The following is a 19,735-nucleotide window of genomic DNA, read 5'->3' on the forward strand; positions in this document are numbered from 1 at the left end:
CCCTTCTCTCAGTTTCAAATGTGTTATGTCATTTGTGTTGCCGGCAAATAATCCAGATCTCTATGCAATGGAAAATCTTTGATGGAAAATAAATAGAATAGTCAATGACAACAATTATGTCAATCAGGGAGTTGGAGCCAGAGGAATAACATTTGTCAATGATTAAATCCATGCTTGGGTTGACTGTAAACTGATCCAAAACCCAGAGGTGGTGCAACAAAGTAGCAGTGTATTACTGTAATTTTTTTTTAGGTCTGTTTCTCATGAGTCCATAATTTTTTCCTCATAATTTTTTTTTAGGTCTGTTTCTCATGAGTCCATAATTTTTTCCTCAGATTTATGTAATTCCTTTTCCCCCTCTACGTGATCTAAAAAAAATCATAATAGTAATGACTGGCAACAACAGTGTTCGCCAAAGCTAAAATAGCGAGACATCCATGATTTACCATTTTTTTTCTCACTCCAAAATTAAATGTGTAAATGATCATCCTCCAAGAGTGGCGATTCCATTCCCTTTGCCTGGGAGTTGTGCTCGGGTTACTTTTCTTCAATTAGAAGGAAGGTTTTAGATGGGGTGACCGATAAACAGTGAACACATTTTTGGCCCAGAACTTGCTGAGTTTCCAGTATTTCGTTTTTAGAATAACAATGAAAAATTCAACCAGCAAGCAGTGCAATCTCTTGCGGGGATAAACATCCCCTGAACAGTCCAGAAGCCGTGATCAGCAGTTAACTCTCTGGTTCCGGTCAGTCATCCTGTGAGATGCTTGCTCAACTTCCTGTTTCACTCACGGTTATATTTATTGCATGAAAAGATTTTTCATTGTTATTCCACACAGTGCGTTGTGTCTCGAGGTCACGAGCGTTTACGATTTATAAAATCGATTGAGTAACATCAAATAGCAGGAGGAGAAAATGCCATTGATGAAATTGATATGCAGTGTATTGTTTTCATCATTCGGTATTGAAAAAATGTTTTCGAACGATGATTATGCCACAGTGCCACCGTTCTCCACGATGTAAGAACAATGACAGGTTTTGATTATTTAAAAAGAGACCGATAAAATATTTCCAAACGGTTTACGGTATAAATCTATGGCCCGCGGCCCAGAACCGGCCCCCGAGAAGGTTTGATCATGCCCCCAGGGTAATTTAAAAGTGAAAAAATGCATAAATGACAAGGAATGAATATTTTTAATAAAATGCAATTCATGTATTATCCGATAGGGGACACACTGTTTTCTCTTTAGTTTATAAAGCGTAGGCAAGGATTAAATTTAGATTTTATATGCACATGTGTAAATGGTTTAAAATGTCCTTTCTTTATCATACCAGTTACTTGCTAAAGTTTTGTGCCATTGTACGATCAGTGGGATCTGTTGCAATGCATATACAGTATGTGAATGATAAAAGTCAATTGCACATTTGTGCCCTGCGATTGGCTGGCAACCGATTCAGGGTGTCCCCCGCCTACTGCCCGGAGACGGCTGGGATGGGCTCCAGCACCCCCCGCGACCCTAGTGAGGATCAAGCGGTACGGAAGATGAATGAATGAATGAATTGCACATTTGTCTACGAAAATCTAAGGTCATGAAATGTTTTGTGAAAGATATGTTCATTAAATTTAAACATTTTCCTTATGTTCTTGTGGTTCTTTAAACCAAAACAAAGAAAATACATATTAGTTTGGTTATTTATAGCACAGTATGGTATAATTTGAATGGTCCATCCCACTTACATCTACCGAGGCCGTATGTGGCCCACAATGTGAAATGAATTTGACACCCCTGGTTTCCACCATCAGTGATCCGCCGTCCAACCTGTACAACTCGGTTGAAGGAAAATGTATTTTCTGTCTTTGACAGGGTCAGTTGAAATGTAGCTAAATTATTTCGTTTCATAGTTCATTCGTACTAGATCTGATTTGGGGTTTTTCCCCCCATGATATTAATGTTGCTCTTAGTAGGTATACACTCGCAGGTACCAGCCGATATTGCACTGCAAAAATAAAAATGTACACAAACGTGTGAGGCTTTACACCGTAGAATTGCCTGTTTGTATTGTTAGTTTTAATTCAGATCACCCATTTGTTGTATTTTTTTCTGTCATTCTGTGAGGATAAACGGATTAGAAAATGAATGGGTGTGGAATGACGTTAAAGATATTGCGCAATATAACGAAAATATGGCATTGACATTCATGGTAATAATAATGAGCGAAAAGTCCGAATTGTATTCTAACCTGTTCAATAAAGATTTGAAAAAAATATAAATAATGAGCGAAAACTAGTTTATTTTGGTGAATAAAAATTGCCAAGTTAATCAACATTTACAGGCATCACAATAACCAAAGTAAAAAAATGGAGAATGAAACAAGTAGCTCAGCACTAACAAGAAAAGAAAGTGACATTAAAAAAAAGTGAGGATAAAGGGTGCAGACATTAGAAAATATGTTGCAAGTGATTGTTGTAAAGATTAATTGCGTACTAAATCTACACATATTTACACGGCTAATAAAAAAAACTTACACCGACGTTGAGAAAATGCTGACGTCATATTTATGCGACGCGTTGCCGATAGACGGAGACTCTCCAAAGAACGCTTCACATTTGTTTATATCGTTATTTCGGACAACGAAAAGGTAAGCAGCGATTGTGGTACGAATGCGAAACTGCCTAGTTTGGTGATATTTATTAATAACATCTATTTTCCAATCGCAGTAGTAGTGTATCGCCACGTGCATAGCTCATGCTCTCCTGTTGTCAATTTCACACACGGCTCTTTCACACACAATCGTGCAAACTTTCTCATTTTGTTTGCAGGAAAAACTAATTGCTTTCTGAGTGCATACGATTGTTAACCGACGTTTACACCCGGTGGTGTATGATCGGTTAAAAGGGTGTCCATCGCGTATGTTCTGTTCATACAGACATGTCATGTTTTAGTGGAGATCCCAACTTCTGTCCAGAGTGTGGAAATGTTCTTCCGTTACCAGGGATGAAAGACTCCGTCTCTTGTCCCCGCTGCTCCTTTTCCATCTCTGTATCAGGTACTGCTGTACCGATCACATTTGACAATAAAAACAGTCTCTATTGTAACCACTGTGTACTTTGCATTTCTGTTTTGCTGTCTAGAGTTTTCAGGCCGAGAAATACGCTCGATGGTCGTCTTCAACCCACTGGACAAGTCTTCTATGGATCTGGAGGGGAGTGATGACTCTGAAATAAAGGGTCCTGTGGTAAGATAGAATCCTCTGTTGCTCTCAGTCTTAAATTAGCATCCTCTTGACCATTATTTATCACTATGTGTGATGGTTCGTTTTCTCAGATCGACAGACGCTGCACTCGCTGCAATAAAGAAGGCATGATTTATCACACAAGGCAAATGAGATCTGCGGATGAAGGCCAGACCGTCTTCTTCACTTGTATACACTGCAGGTAAAAGATCAAATCTCTTAACTTAAGTTATTGTCTGCTATTTGCAAATAATTGTGATCATGTTACATGTCATGTTACAGGTATCAAGAGAAGGAGGACTCCTGAGAGCATTCTGCAACTTTTCTCTTTGTATTAGTTTACATTCACCAAAAATGTAACATTTTATGGATGTTGTAGTAAAATGTTTATTTAAAAAAAAAGACAAACCAAATAAAATCCAATTGAACATGAAATTCGTGAGATGCGTTATCTGGTGGAAGATTTGACCTACTGAATCATGTCTGAATGTTTTGTGATCAACAGTGGGGTGCTATTGTGGTTAGCACATTTGCCTCACACTTCTGAGATTTCTTGCTTGAGATTTGCTCTCAACTGAGCCAAGCACTTTATTAAAACCATTCTTATAATATAGAAAAGGAATGAAAACCTTAATTGGGGTACAAATGAGGTTAAATTACTTTTAACCACACCCAAATCTCAATTTATGACATTGACTTCAACCCGTGATTTTTTTGGTAAATAATCTATGAAAATGTTTAAAAACACTGAGTGCTGTTATACCACCTTGATGTTGATAGGATTGTAAAATAGTTATTTAAGAGAATGTCCCGAATGTGATTTACATAAAACATGTTAATATTGGTCTGGATTAAACACACAATAGACCATTTTCACAAAATCCCAGAATAAAAATCATTTAAAAAATGGCAATGACGTTTGTCAGTTCCAGTGCAGTCACTAAATTCACCTCTAGAGGGGGAGTAGCGAGTTCTTAAAAGTCCCACTGCCCGCTTTACTGTAGAGAAGAAGGATGCATAACCAATAAGAGCGCATAAAGAAGGTCACATGACCCGGTAGCGGTACTGGAGTTTGCAAACAACAGTACAATATGATTCTGTTAAATAGCAGGCAGATAAAGCCAACGACAAGCCGGGTGACATCAATGCTGCTTTTGCACTCTATATTGTCATTTTAAATGAAGGAGGTCGTGGAAAACAGAACGATTTCCTAGTAAATAAAACAAAAGTGTTTTTTGTTACCGCACGGATTGGACACATCGGTTCCGACGAACTGCTACAGCTGTTAATTGTAGCTTTTAATTCATGACTATTTAGTGGAGCGCGCATATATTTCATGTACCTTTTAAGATAAACTTTTTTAAAAAAATGAAGCTGAGAGTCCAGCTGCAGTGCAAGAATTTGCATGAATATCTTAGAGAGTTGAGCCCTGAGATTCTGGACCGACTATACAATCATCCAGCAACATGTCTGGCTGTCTACAGGTAGGCTGATTGAAATAAATACCACTGGAAACGTTGTCGTCATCATCATCATCATTTGTGATTGATGCTGTTCACGTTATGATGTTGTTGAACTCCGCAGGGAGCTTCCTTCTCTGGCCAAAAACTATGTGATGCGAATGCTGTTTCTGGATCAGCCTCTTCCACAGGCAGCAGTGGCATTATGGGTGAATAAAGAAAGCCAGAAGTGAGTTACTTCATTTTCATGGGCATTTGTAGTCATAATTGTAAGTTGTCCATTTTTATGTGTGTCAAAATTCCTCATGTGTGGTTTAAATGTGTTTGGCATCTGACCTGATCTGTAAAGATACACTTTGCATTTCTCTATGATGGTCTTGTTTCTACCCCGGCAGTCTCTCGGGATGTATAACCTCAAGTGGATCAGGAGCACACTAGTTTTGGAAGTAGTTGACAATGCTGACACATTACTGATGAATTATGTTGAAGACGCATTGTTATGAAGCAAAATAATGAGCCAGAGCTGGATAGATACAGACAAGCCTAACAAGGCTCCGCGTGTGCCATCTGTCTGTTATCTATCACCGTCAGATCGAATTACTTGTTTTCTTCAGATTGTATGCTATTCAGTGAAACTGAGCACTGTTCGGTACACTCCTTAGTCTGTCACAGTACAATAATTTGAAGTTTTTGTAAATATCCTGGGGCATTCCTTTTGAATTTACATATGGATTGCCATTAATTCCAGAACACTCCTGAACAAAGTGTTAGCAGTGTGTTGCATTTTGTTGTTAACGCTCTGCATTTATGGTATACATTCATAAAGGCACCTTTTGATTGTAGGTTTTGGGAATGATATGCCGAGCGACCTGTTTGTTTTCTTCACCGAGGAACACGTTTTATGATCATTCACTTCAGATTCATTGGACTTGGTCACATGCTCCTTAGGTACTGGTGATCATACAGATTTTTAAAAATGCATTTTTACGGTGCTTATCTTCTATAAAATAAGATTTCCAATGGAATCCCCGCATGGTTTGGATAGTAAATGTAAGCACGGTAGCGTTAAATAAGGGCAAAGAAATTGCACAAAAGTTAAAATCAAAGTGGCTCTAGGTTTTAAGAAAAAAAAACAGCAGTTAATTTGTTGTCTCACTTTTTCTTTCCCCATTGTCTCCGGCTACTTCATCACACTCTTCTACCACCGCACCCCACAGGAATCATGATGAATGCGTCTCGGTGCTGGCGGGACTCCGCCTTTGGCACAGTCAGCAGCTGCAGGGTGGTCTTCAGGGATATATCCTAAATCCAGTCTTCAAAGACAACTTGAGGATCGCGCTGCTCGGCGGGTACGTCTGTTCTCCGTTTCATCACATGACTGCGCCTCTCACATCCCTTACATTGCTGTTTTTTGTACACCGCTTATTTCACATTTGAATGTATTGAATATAAATATTATACAGATACCTTGTTAAAAAAAAAAGCCATCCAGATTTTGTTGTAAAAAGTTATATTTTTGTTTCATGCTTTCCGCCAAGCCGTGGCCAGCCTCCATCTGTTTTTTTTCTTTGGAGTTGCAAATGAAAGGTGGAACAACACCTGTGCATCATTTTTTGTGTTACAGCAAATTTCAGTCAACACACATTGAAGAGAGTTGCCTTCAGGAGTTTGATAATTTGGGAAGAAACACTTGCTAAGGCTGTTTCCATATGTTTTTCTCGGTTAAACAGACGATTCCCACAAATATTGACAAAAACAACCACAATATGTTCATATTTACGTTTGAATAAATATACAGGATAGCATTGGCAGTCTGATCTAAAATTCTTTTTTTTGTTTTTTTATTTTTTTTGCGGGTCTTGATCAGTTTTTGCTGGACATTTAACTGAATCACTTCATGCAGATAGAAGACATAAACGGGCAAAATTGCGAACGAAAGACAAACCCATGGCGCTCACAGAAATAAATCTGACAAAAGTAATAAGTAAAAAAAAAAAGATGAAAATGAGCGAATGAAAATCAGATGTTTTAAAATTTTGGTTCAACAGAATATATTAAAAAAAACTAATGAAACAAGGCTGGACGAAAATGATGGTACCAGTACAAAAGAGTGAAAATAATTTTACCATAGAAACATGTTCAACCAAGATGTGTCCTCTAATTAACATCAAGAGTCTTCGAACTTATGTTTACCACACTAAACATCGAACAGAGCAGAGAGTTGTTTATGTAGATTTGAAAGAAAGTGATAGAAAACCAAGCAGCTTCATGTTCCCACTCAGATATTTGATCCATGCACAGCCTCCATGGATGTGGCTGCAGGAGGAACATGGATGACAAATTAGAGACTGATTTTACAAACGGTATTAAAAAAAGCCTTGGACAACCTCGACACAAATTGAAGGTGAACTCAAAGGTGAAGATACATCAGTGTCAGATCGCACCATCCGTTGCTATGTGAGGCAAAGTAGATTATATGGGAGCCCACCGAGGAGGACACATCTGTTGAAAATAAATCATTTTGAAGTGTTGCCAAACTGCATGTTGACAAGCCACAAAGCCTCTGTGAGAATGTCCTCTGGATAGCCAAGACAAAACTTTTTTTTTTGGGGGGGGGGGGTCAAGGCACATCAGCTCTGCGTTCACAGACACCGACATAAAAATGAAGCATACCCCAGAAAAGAACACTGTCCCTACCGCGAAACCCGGAGAATAAGAACTCATAACCCAATAAGGGGCACTATGAAGTATTTTCATTAAATTGCAGTGAATTAGTTTTCCTTTCTTTTATTTTTTTCTTCTTCTTTTTAGTTTAAGGGTATTTTGTCTCGTGGGGTTCAAAAATAATGCTTCATAAGTGCGTCTCATTTCCCAGGGGTCAAGCATGGGCAGACGAAGGCAGCAGCCTGGGCCCAGACCGCCACGCTCGCGACATTGAAAGTCTGGACCGTTACGCCATTGAGCGCTGGGAGGTGATCCTTCACTTCATGGTGGGTTCTCCCAGCGCCGCGGTCAGTCAGGACCTGGCCCAGCTGCTGATTCAAGCAGGCCTCATGAAAAGGTAGGTTAAGGGCTTTTGATGTAGAAAATAACTGATTTTTTTTCCCACTCATGCAGGAAATTACTGCGGGAGTGAGTCTTTGGAGTGACTGATGTGAATATTTATGAAGTACAAAAGCCTGCGTCTGCTTTTTTTTTTTTAATCCGATAGCCTATATGAAAATTTGCACTGCTTGCAAAATTAGTCGTGCTGTGTTGCTGTCTTGCACCTTTGAGGAGTTGGGAGGTTTTACTACCTTGCTCGTGGGCGAGCGTCTAATCTGAGGTGAGGTTTAATCCTTTCACTTTCTGACCTTTTTGGGGTTCTTTACTGACCCCCAATTACACTGTTATACAAATCAGTCTGACAAGCTCACAAAAACTCATTTTGTATCTCTTTTCAATACAATTAAAAACAAGATCCATATCAGCATCTAAAAATTGGGTTCAGAGTACTTAGTCATATACATTTATGCCCCAAAAGATTTTTCACAAAACACTGAGATTCTTTTCAAAATTTTCTAGGGCGCACACTACTTTACTCTGGAATAGCACCCAATGTTTTTTAATTTTTTTTTACTAATATTCATTTAATGTTGGACCATAGCTCTGAGTGACACCAGTGAAAGTCTCGCAAAGCTAAACCCTTCATGAAAAACAGGGGGTGTCAAACTCATTTTTGTCGCGGGCCACATTGGCGTGACCGTTTCCCTTGGAGGGCCGGTATGACTGTGAAAACATAGAATGAAGTCAAGAATAATGTATAAAATAGTGTAATGAGGGATTTGGTCACAAGAAAATGCAGACAATATCTCGCTTGTTTATTACATGTGAGAAGTTGAAATATTGGCACAGATTTCAGCAATCATCGTATAAATTGACATGTTTGTATTGCTCTCGCGGGCCAAATAAAATGACATGGTGGGCCAGATCTGGCCCCGAGGCCTTGGGTTTGACACTTGTGATGTAAAATAATCACATTTTCAAAGAGTTCAGCCATGGCCTGTGTGCACTGGGAAGTTAATGAAAACTTACTTTTCAGAGGTTGTGTACTCATTTATGTTAGAACTAGCTGGTTCGCCGCCCTCCGGGGGGCTCATCAGCTAGTTTCTGCGGAAGGCTGGTAAGGTGGTGGTTCGCCGCCCTCCGGGCGGCTCATCAGCTAGTTCCTGCGGAAGGCTGGTAAGGTGGGCCTTTGGCCCACAAAAGTGTTGTTGCTTGGTTCAACTTTTTGTTCATCTTCATTGCTTATCGCGAAAATAAAGAGATGTTTAGCTCTACTAAATAACTAACAATTTCATTGCAATACTTGTGGGTAGACAACATTTTTTCGCTAAGATACCCGCGCGATCGTAGTGAGCCACTGCCTGAGCGGCGCAGTGGCGGCGCGCAGCGGTGCGGTGAAGTAGGTACGTTTTGAAAAGGGACAGACGGAAGGACAGACCGCGTGCGGGACGACGCGCAATATATATATAGAAGATGGAGAGATGAAACTACTTGGAAAAATGTTCTTAACTCATTCAGTACCAGCCAATTCTGAACCAAGTCTGAAAAGACGTTAAAAAACGTCTTTGGGAGTGAATGATTTAATGGATTGCTTGACAAGCGTAAATGGCCGTAATCCATGTTCCCTTCAACGTTTTCGCAGTGAGGCAGGAGAGGCCCCCTCCATCACCTCGGCTGGCTTCCAGTTCCTTCTGCTGGACACTGCCTCTCAGTTGTGGTACTTCACCCTGCAGTACCTCAAAACTGCTCAGGTACCCATCGAACGTTCCGCCCTGACCTTTTACGACTTTGGAATTTCGATGAGCTATGTGCCACTGTGTCCCTGAAAGCCCGTCATTGCTCTGATTAGCACGCACTCGGGTGGAGAGGGCGGCGCGGTAATACAAGGGCTTACGAGACCTGGGTAATATAAATGACTTGCGTTCTAATCATCGGTTGTAAAACGAACTACATAAGGACAGTCACCTTGTACAATAGCAGGGAAAAAGAAATTCAATCTGAATAAGCGGTCATTTCCAGGCTAAGTCCAAAAATAATATGAAATGTTGAATTTCGGGCACGCCGAATCTGATTCAATTGACAATTGCTGACAGCACTCGTTTAAATCCTGTAACATCGCTTAGTTATGCTTCGTTTTTGAGCAAAGGCAGGGCATGATTCATCATCATCTGGTATGAACTTTGTCACTCGATCGACGTACAGGAGAGATATTTTCGGGCCGTTGATTAAAAACGTCAAGTACTGTTCCGCTGTACCTGGGCAGTGGAAAAGTCATCAGTTTCATTATGCAATGGGGGATTCATGCAGTTATGCCAGCGACACGAGTGTACATTCTCAATATATTCATAGGTAAACATATTGAGCAATTTCGATTGTACCGTAAATTTCCGCACAATAAGGCGCTTCGGAGTATAAGGCGCACCTTCAGTGAATGGCCTATTTTTAAACCGTTGTCAAATATAGAGTACACCGCTTTATAAGGCGCCTAGAATAGAAGCTAAAAGTGTGGCTGCACTTGCGTTATGCATCCACTAGATGGAGCGATGCTAAAGGGAATACAATACAGTGGAGTATTAGGTACACCTTCAATGAGAAGGGCCTGTTTTCATATATAGGGCGCCCCGCATTATAAGGCGCATAGAAGCTACAATAGTGGCTGCGGTAGCATTATGCATCCACTAGATGGAGCTATGCTAAAGGAATACAATACAATACATGTATTTATGTAGCGCTTTCACGAGCCCTGCAGCTGTAACAAAGCGCTTTACAGCACATTTCGTCTTTTGAGAAAATCGAATGCTTTTAGGTGCGGTGCGCCTTATAGTGCGGAAAATACACTACTTATTAGGTAGATCGTTTTGACTTGATATTTGAATAAGTAGCTGCGCTTACTCAAAAGTGTGACCTCCACTGATGTCGGAGGAGGAACAACGCACCAAGCTAGTAAGCTTTCAACAAAATGCTTTTACAATGCAACGCAAGGCTGTCATTATAATCAGAGTAAATGGAGATGTAAGAAGCCACAAGAAATACAGAAAGTGTCACTGGCTGTTCTTTCACTTGCTGGCTTGGCTGTGAGTTGCCTAACAACCGCGTCCAAAGCTGCCACTTTGTCGTTTCTTGTTCCAGCCTGGTATATTTGGAGCCTTTTAAGCAACCTTTGGGGAGTTGATTCCAACTGTCATTTTAAAAAATGGGTGCGATTACCATATTCTTGAAGTGTTTGAATACCCGCTTACCCACGACACGATTTTAAAACAACTCCTCTGCGTGATTATCTGCAGCTATAGTGAATAACTAAATATGAATAATGTCCACAGTCATTTTTAATGGCGTTTTCTCCACTTTTCATCGAAACAATTTAGATGTCCCCACCCCTCCCAAAAAATTGTTATAACTTCAGATGCAAATTGGCTTTTGACTGTCAGTACTCATCTCATTATGTCAGGAACATGAAGCACCTGCATCATCGTCTTAATTTGTCAACTGTTTGATGACCGACAGTAACTTTCTGATTCATCAGTGCGACAATTCTTAATCGTTACAATTTGAATTTTGTGACTAAGTTGTCAGCGAATTGAGTTTTGCCCGAGTGCAAACTGAATTTCAGATATCTGCAATGTTGTCACTTTTGCCATTCGTGGCTATGAGATTCAGTTGCGGATATCTGTGAGGGAATTATGGATAGCTGCAGCCAAATTGCTAATATCCCTCACCGACAACATCATTTTGACGATTTATAATTTCAAGTTAATCTTCCAATTCGTTTTCCACTGTATTAAAACCCCGATTTAAGAAGAAGAAATGTCATGTATGTATGAATTGAAGTGATTTGAAATTTTGAAAACTGCAATTGTCAGGATCCAATTGTAGATATCTGTAACTGCAATAGGACATCTATCATACGATGAGGCTATCATTGATGTTTTTTGTTTTTTTTGTGACTAATGCCAATTTGATAATTGGCAGAATGATATTTTGATTAATCTGTCGATTTAAGTGCGATTTACCTTATTAATTTGTACTTTAGTGTTTAACCTCACATTAGAGAAAAAGATCTTGAAAAATCACTTTTTCCCCTCTTGCTGAATGATGCCTCACTGTTATTATCAATTTTTTTTCAAAACTTTCAAAAGGCAAAAATCTGCAGAAATCAGCCGATTTAAGACAAGATAACCTTTATTTGTCCCACACTGGGGAAATTTGCAGTCTACAGCAGCAAGATTGGTGGGGTGGGAGATAAAGTGTTTCATTGCACAAAATAAATGTTTCAGAAAAGAACTGTACACAGTTCAATATAAGTATAATATAATCACAATTGTCCGATTAAATTGTCTGGCAGATTAATCGGGCGATTACGGTAATAATAATATAGATGGCAAACACAATTGACAAAACTGAAATAAAGTATTTCCCCAAGGCCAAATGATGTTGCAGATATCCCAAAATTTTGACTCCGCTGTACAGAATGTCTGTTCATGATTGAAATGAATATGAGGATGTCTTGTAAATGTTTTCTCTTGTAGTCACGAGGGATGGGCCTGGTGGAGATTTTGTCTTTTTTGTTCCAGCTCAGTTTCTCAACGTTGGGCAGAGTGAGTGCACAGTAATTAACCCGCGTGGTTGTGTGTGCGAGTGAGTGCATGCGTGTGCGCGCTTGTGTGCTAAAATTGATGTTGCTGGTTTCTTGCTTAGTTTGACTTTTTTTTTTTTTGATGTTATTGAGAATGTTTTTCTCTTGGCCTCAGGATTACTCCGTGGAGGGCATGAGTGAGTCATTACTCACATTTCTGCAGCACCTTCGGGAGTTTGGACTGGTCTTCCAGAGGAAGGTAGAGGCTGAGAGGGAGAGGCGAGGTTTTGCTACACTCCCTTCCAGTACTATTTCGTTCGATGAGAAGTGACACAATGACCCACATGGGAACGCCGATTTATTGCTGCAGTAAAACGGCAACCCGGCTTCCGCCAAGTCTGCCTGCGTCACTTCTGGAATGCCAAATTCTAATGCACGACAGCCCAAAAATATGCTTGCATCTTTATCGAACCGTAATGAAAGAAGTACAGTGGTACCTCTACTTACGAAATTAATTGGGTCCAGAAGAAATTAGAGATGCGTTTTCCATGTAAATGCCCTAATTCGTTCCAAGCTCCCCCCCAAATTCAGATATACATGTTTTATGAAACATAAAAATGCATTAAATATGGAACAAATACATGAAATACATATTACATTTAGATTATAAACATCGGCATAGTGAGCTTTCGGCTAGCTGGTGAACACTTTTTCTGGGTGATTCGCATTTACGTAAAACTATCGGAACACCTCATGGCCCGAGAGGCGAATGACTAGGACGCTGCATAAACACATCTTTCTATCGACACACATACAGTAGAGGTCCCTCTGAGCCAACGGGATGCCAGGATGATACTCGGGAATAGCCAATGGCAGAGCAGCTATCGGAGTGTTGTGTTCAAGGAACTCGGAGCTGCAAGAAGCAGGCTATGCTGTATTTTTACCTTTTTGCATCTTGAAATTTATTTCATAACAAGAGGCAATATTTTCCTGTTGAGACGTTACGTAACCAGAAAATTTCGTATGAAGAGACATTCGTAAGTAGAGGCACCACTGTACCTCTAAATTTGGTACAACTGTCTCCTCCCCCAAAATATCAGCCTTTTACATCGAACACAACATCCTGTAATAGATGCTGTGAATGTTTTTTTTTTTTTGTTCAACAAAAATATACCAGTTACTTCAATATGGTCAGCAGTTTTGACTGATTTGCTCCTTCTAGCCGTACTGTAAATACTGTATATCAAATAAAATTATTTGATATATTTAAGTTGGAGATGTATGCTTTGATTGAAATGTTCCCACTGGTTTTTTTAATGTTATTCTGCTACATTAGCGGACTACGGTAGCGCGTTGTTCAGCACAACTGCCAAGTTATTTAGGCTTGATCTAACGGCGGATGCATCAATCTTTTGAACACTTTCAAGCAAACATCAATACACTTTTTATTGGATCTCAAAGTGCATCTGTACCTAACACACCGTACACATCCGAAAGCGCAATCGGCTCTTGTGTTTTGCTAGTGCCTAGCTAGCATTGATGCTAACGTGTGCCAATTGTACAAACATGACTCCAAAAGTACCAACTTGATTTTAACCCTTTCAGGCAGCCTGTAACCTGATAACATGATAAGATGTCTACTGTAGTAAAGCACAGGTGTCAAACCCAAGGCCTGGGGGCCAGATGTGGCCCGCCACACCATTTTAAGTGGCCCGCGAAAGCAAGTCAACGATGACTACTTCCATGATGCTTACTTAAATCTGTACCAGAATTTCACATTTTCATATGTAATAAACCAGTGACAAATTGTAAGCATTTTATTGTTGCCAAACCTCTCATTACAGTTACTGAAACAATAGTTGAACGAAACGTTATACTTGACTTTTTTATATAGTTTCAGTCATCACGGCCCTCCAAGGGAAATGGTAATTATAATTTGGCCCGAGACAAAAATGAGTTTGACACCCTTGGGTTAAAGCATGATGTTTGGTCTGATTCTTTTTGTCCTATTCCCAGAGAAAGTCGAGGCGGTACTACCCCACCAGACTGGCCATCAGTCTAGCTGCAGGAATCACGAGCAGCTCTTCTTCCACGTCCTCCTCTGTTAACTTGGGCTCCACTCCTGGTACTGGGGACGCAGGCTTCATTGTGGTTGAGACAAATTATCGCATCTACGCCTACACAAGTATGTTCAAGAATATCATCATTAGGGAAAACTGGCAAGGCAGCGTTTTGGAAACCATTTACCGTATTGTTCTTGAGTGCATATCTGATCATGGCTCATAGCTTGCCCGGCTCTGCGGCTATTCCAAAATACAACTGCAGGCATTTAGAATGTATTGACTTGATGTTGTCATTACTGTTTTCATGTTTTTTCTCAATTTTGCTGCAGCTGAAATGATTCTTATTTGTATTGTTTGTGTGTGTTTCCTCCCCCTCCACTCAGACTCTGAGCTCCAGATTTCTCTCGTAGCGCTCTTCAGTGAAATGTTGTATCGCTTTCCAAACGTGGTGGTGGCTCACGTCACAAGAGAGTCGGTGCAACAGGCCATCGCGAATGGCATCACTGCACAACAGGTATACCCAAACTCTACTTGAATAAAGGGAACAAGGATGACGGTGACCTGACAAAACTGCCCGTTGAAAACTTTCTAACAAGATTCACCCGTTTCTAAAACCGCAACACTACTGTTGATCTATTATGTCAAAGTAATGGCCAGCATACTCTCAAATTTGGTGTGCTCACTTATTGTACAAAGGCAGTATCAAAATATGTGCTTTGAAAACAATTGAAGTACAGTGGTACCTCTACTTAGGAACGTCTCTTCATACAAAAATGTTCAAGTTATGAAATGCCTCTAATTTATTTCTAGATACAAAAGGCAAAATACAGTATCAACTGCTTCTTGCAGCGCTGGGTTTCCTGAACGCGACATACTTATAGCTGCTCTGCCATTGGCTACTCCCAAGCATCATCCTGGCATCCCATTGGCTAAGAGACCAAATACCTAAATAGATAGATCTGTGTCGATGCAGCGTCCTCGTCATTCGCCCCTCGGGCCATGAGCCGTTCCGATAGTTTTACCTAAATGCAAATCCCCTGGAAAAAGTGTTCACCAGTCGGGCGATCGACTCTCATTTATTGTGCAAGAATCAAATTTTAACATGTATTTGTTCCATATTTTGATGCATTTTTATGCTTTAGGAAACGTTTGTCTGAATTTTGGGGGCCCATGGAACGAATTAGGGCATTTACATAGAAAAAGCGTCTCTACTTACAAAATGTTCTAGTTAAGAAATTTCTTCCAGAACCAATTAATTTCTTAAGTAGAGGTACCACAGTATCAGAGTTTGATGAATTGAATATGTATGATGGAACCAAAACTGGAGAAAATGTTTGGATTTAACTACTTCCCCTATATTACTTCAATTTTGCAGATCATCCACTTTCTGAGAACCAGAGCACACCCTATCATGCTGATGCAGGTATTTTTTTTTTTTAATTCAAATGTAAAGAAGTACTTGCTGTACACGCATCAATGTCGTCGAGTATCTTCTTCACTGAACATCTCTTGTGCTACAGACACCGGTGCTTCCTCCAACCATAACAGATCAGATCCGACTTTGGGAGCTGGAGAGAGATAGACTACAATTTACCGAGGGTGAGCGAATTTACTGTTCTCGGTATATGTGTGCGCAACTGTGATTGCATCGGGAGAATTTATGGTTTTGCAGTCGGCAGTGTCAATGCCGGCTAAAAAAAAGTACGTTGATTACATTTTAGTGAAACCTTCAAACGGAATTTAGAGATCCTTATCCTGTGCAGCTGCAGAATGTACATTACAACATGTGTGATTTTGATTAACCCTTTCAGGGACAGTGGTCACTACACTGGACAGCTGACCATGTTATCAAGTCACAGGGTGCATGAAAGGGTTAACACGCATTCCTTGAAGTTAAATGTCAGTTCAGATGTCTGTTTGGTTGGAGTTGACGAACAAGAAAGACAATTTTCATTGGCAAAAGCAGGTCCTTTGAGGTTGTTGTAGCACACTGTGAGTTGAGGTTCCACTCCGGATACTCTGTGATTACGATTACTCAGGTGTTCTGTCCTCTTTCATTGGCTTTTCAGGTTGGCAAAAATTCTCTTGGCTTTTCTACACTCTTCGAGATAAATAGAGCTGGAACTTTTGATCTCTCCTTCCTTTCAGGTGTGCTCTACAACCAGTTTCTCTCCCAGGCGGACTTTGAAGTGCTTCGAGATAGAGCTCAGGTTGGATTTTGGTTCTTTTTTTTTTTTTTTCCAAGGTTGTTGTTGTTGTATTATGTCATTTCATATTTAGAATGCTGGTTATGTTAGTCCTTAATGAGCAAGGAACTTGCATATGATGCCTTAAAGTAAGTCCAAAAAGACTCCCTACACCTCAGTTATTAGAGCCAGATGATTTCACCCTCTAATTTGCAAAAAAGGATGTATAAAAAAAGTTATCAAATATTAATATTTTAAATTTCTTTATCATCAATGTATTTATTAACAACCAAAACATATGGGTACTTATTTGTGTTTTAAAGGCTTGTACTTGTTGTGGGAATCTGTTGCTACATCATGATTGAGTGTTGATGTGGGAAAAGGTAGAGTGCCAAATGTACAGAAATACCCGAACACGAATTTGTTATGCATGTAACATTTCGGGATTGTTTTGAATATTAAAAATATGTGTGGGACTTGGGAGGCAGGGAACGTGGCATCCCCTGGTGGTTCCTGTTTCTTCTCGAGGTGTCATCAGTTTAGTTTGAACACTTCCATAACTTGTGCAGTGGTACCTCTTCTTACGAAGAGGGCAAAAAACGATGAGGATGCAGTTAAAAGTTAAATGACCATCATTTTTATTCTTTTTTTTTACATTATGCGCAACTCTCATTTATTGTGCAATGATCTAATTGTAACATGTATTTGTTACATATTTTGATGCATTTTGATGCTTTGTCTGAATTTTGTGGGGGCTTGGAACGGATTAGGGCATTTACATGGAAAAGGTGTCTCAATTAAAAATTCCCAGGTTAAGAATTTTTTTCCAGAACCAATTAATTTCTTAAGTAGAAGTACCACTGTACTGGAATGAAGAAGTCTTATTCCTAATTACCTGGTCTAAGCTCAGAAACTCACAGCTGTGAGCCGGCCGTATTATGTTGCATGCTAAAATGCTAGCTGCTCAAGTGAAGTTGTGCAAAAATTGTTAAAGCCTTTTTTTAAATGCCTTTTATTTTTGATACAAGAAATGCTAAGTGTAATTTTCAATGTATATTTATTTGAAATTGACCCACTGAAAATGGTTTTTGAAAATAAATTACCCGGTAAGTTAAAAACGTTGATTGTGTGAAAAAAAAGGAAATCAAATGGTTGTTCGTTATGTAGCACACTGTGCTTTTTTAACCCGGTAAGTTAAAAACGTTGATTGTGTGAAAAAAAAAGGAAATCAAATGGTTGTTTGTTATTGAGTGAAATGTATGAAGTAAAAATAGTTAAATGAATACATGATTATTCTGTTTATAATATTTTATTTATTTGAATACTGTAATGCTCGAATGCTGAAATATTTGAGTGACAGACACTTTTTCAGATACAGGCGGCTCACAAAAGATTCACTTGGTTGCTTATTTGGTGGGAAGGTGTTCCATAGACCCTGCAATTCGTACACAACAAATTAGATCAGATTTTTTTTCTTTTGTCCCTTTAAATTAAGGGCTTTCTATAGACAAATGCTTACTTCTTCTATCCACTCAGAGAAATTCCAGTTTTGTATTCTCTATTGAATTGAATGTAAATGATGTGCTAAGATAGTGTCCATGGTCTAATTGGGTTGTTTTTTCGCAGGGTCTGGATTGTCTGGTGTGGCAAGATGTAGCTCACAGGGTGATGGTGGTGACGCCACACGGACACAGTGAGGTCAAGAGGTTCTGGAAACAACAGAAGTCTCACACATAACCAAGAAGAGGAAGAGGAAAGCCAAAGGATGCTATCCCACGAGTCAGCACTTCTGATGGACTGTGAAGCAGTTGCTCTCAACTGTTGTTATGCTGGGACCAGTATTTTCCTATCGTTGAAAGTCGTGACCCACTTTTGTATAAGTTAACAGTAATGAAAATTTATTCTGAAAATAAACCTTAATACAGGACTGATAAACTGAGGAGTAACGTGCATGAGGTATTTGTACGAAAAAGCTCTCGTTCATAAATATAAAACAATCAAATGAGAAACAGTAAGTACAACACTGAGAATGCCCTCAAGTGCTGTGGGACCACATAGGCCGTTTTTGTACATCAATCACAGGTCAGTTTTACGGGAATTTGGACCATGTTCAAATTTTGTTAGCAGCAGCCAGGGATGCAACCAAGGTGGGAAAAGTGATGACGAGTCTAAGGGCCCATGACAGATTGGTCCAAGAAAATAACATTTTCTATATCTTTGCTGCGGAGGAACCGAAAATGAATTTTTTATCACAGGGCCCCAAACACTTGTCTGTGCCTCTGTTAGCATTACTTAAGAGTTCAACGTGGAGTCAGTATTATTACTTTTACCTTCAGTTTTGATGATATTCTCATTTGAGTTTCATTTGAGGTGCGGGTGGCATTTGGTGTCGTGCTCAGGTTGGGTTACATCATGGAAAAAAATGGCAGGACAACTCGTCGCTGTGACGCCATGATAACACTCTTGCAATAAGCATCGGGCAGTTCCTGGCAGAAAGGAACGTCACCATGCTGGAACAACCTCAAGAACAACTTGCCTGACCTGGCTCTGTCATTTTCTTTTCTTTTTTTCCCCCTCAAGCTCAAGCCCCTCTTTTGAAGATGTTCATGTAGCTTTGGGGGTCCTGGAAGAATCTTTCCAGGAGTGTGTGAAAGTGTGGCAGAGAAGTCAGGGAATTGCTTTGGAATCTAGGAAGAATACTTTGATGGAATTTTTCTGGCACACCTCATGTACACTGAACAACACACCATGCCTGTTGGGGGTATTGGTCAAATATGAGCATGCATTTCTAGTATTTTGTATTTTTCCAAGAGGTCTTGTCCCATATGTTGCAAATAATTCTTAATGTGACTGTCTTTCTGTTTTATGGGTTTTTTTTATTTTTTTTATAAAAACCGAATTGACCAACTAGGCAAGCGGCACGTTGCAGTTACATATAATAATCACATTGACGGTAAAAAGGATCAGATTTCTGGAACCTGCAAGCAATTTCATTCTCTCATTCTAACCAAACATTTGTGCCACTGTGAAAATATTTAATCAGATGAGCAGACTCAAGTTTTCACCATGTCTGAACTTAACTATCCGCATTTATAACTTGCCAAGTGAGATGTAAACAGTATTAGTGGTTCAGTGAATACTGAATCTGTAATATTGCTACCACTCTTCCAGAAA

General features: G+C 39.7%; 2 protein-coding genes across 4 annotated transcripts; both read left to right on the forward strand.

Annotated features, from left to right (window-relative positions):
• Window positions 1-2,440: 2,440 nt before the first annotated feature.
• polr1h (RNA polymerase I subunit H) lies at window positions 2,441-3,669 on the forward strand. 3 transcript variants are annotated; one of them, XM_052071326.1, is made up of 5 exons: window positions 2,441-2,640; window positions 2,945-3,048; window positions 3,134-3,237; window positions 3,327-3,436; window positions 3,517-3,669. In XM_052071326.1, the coding sequence occupies exons 1-5, from the start codon at window positions 2,450-2,452 to the stop codon at window positions 3,539-3,541; spliced, it is 534 nt and encodes a 177-aa protein (XP_051927286.1). In that variant the 5' UTR covers window positions 2,441-2,449; the 3' UTR covers window positions 3,542-3,669. The 3 variants fall into 3 exon arrangements, with proteins under 3 accessions (XP_051927286.1, XP_051927287.1, XP_051927288.1); XM_052071327.1 differs by having other exon boundaries at window positions 2,511-2,640; window positions 2,929-3,048; XM_052071328.1 differs by having other exon boundaries at window positions 2,519-2,640; window positions 2,968-3,048.
• A 604-nt stretch (window positions 3,670-4,273) lies between these two features.
• On the forward strand, window positions 4,274-19,441 carry gtf2h4 (general transcription factor IIH, polypeptide 4). Its single transcript, XM_052071181.1, has 13 exons — window positions 4,274-4,718; window positions 4,819-4,923; window positions 5,912-6,043; window positions 7,570-7,755; window positions 9,382-9,490; window positions 12,266-12,334; window positions 12,488-12,571; window positions 14,329-14,497; window positions 14,759-14,889; window positions 15,751-15,798; window positions 15,896-15,974; window positions 16,524-16,585; window positions 18,188-19,441. The coding sequence occupies exons 1-13, from the start codon at window positions 4,603-4,605 to the stop codon at window positions 18,296-18,298; spliced, it is 1,401 nt and encodes a 466-aa protein (XP_051927141.1). The 5' UTR covers window positions 4,274-4,602; the 3' UTR covers window positions 18,299-19,441.
• Window positions 19,442-19,735: the final 294 nt, after the last annotated feature.

This window comes from Hippocampus zosterae, chromosome 7 (genome assembly GCF_025434085.1).
Source record: "Hippocampus zosterae strain Florida chromosome 7, ASM2543408v3, whole genome shotgun sequence".
Taxonomy (NCBI): Eukaryota; Metazoa; Chordata; class Actinopteri; order Syngnathiformes; family Syngnathidae; genus Hippocampus; species Hippocampus zosterae.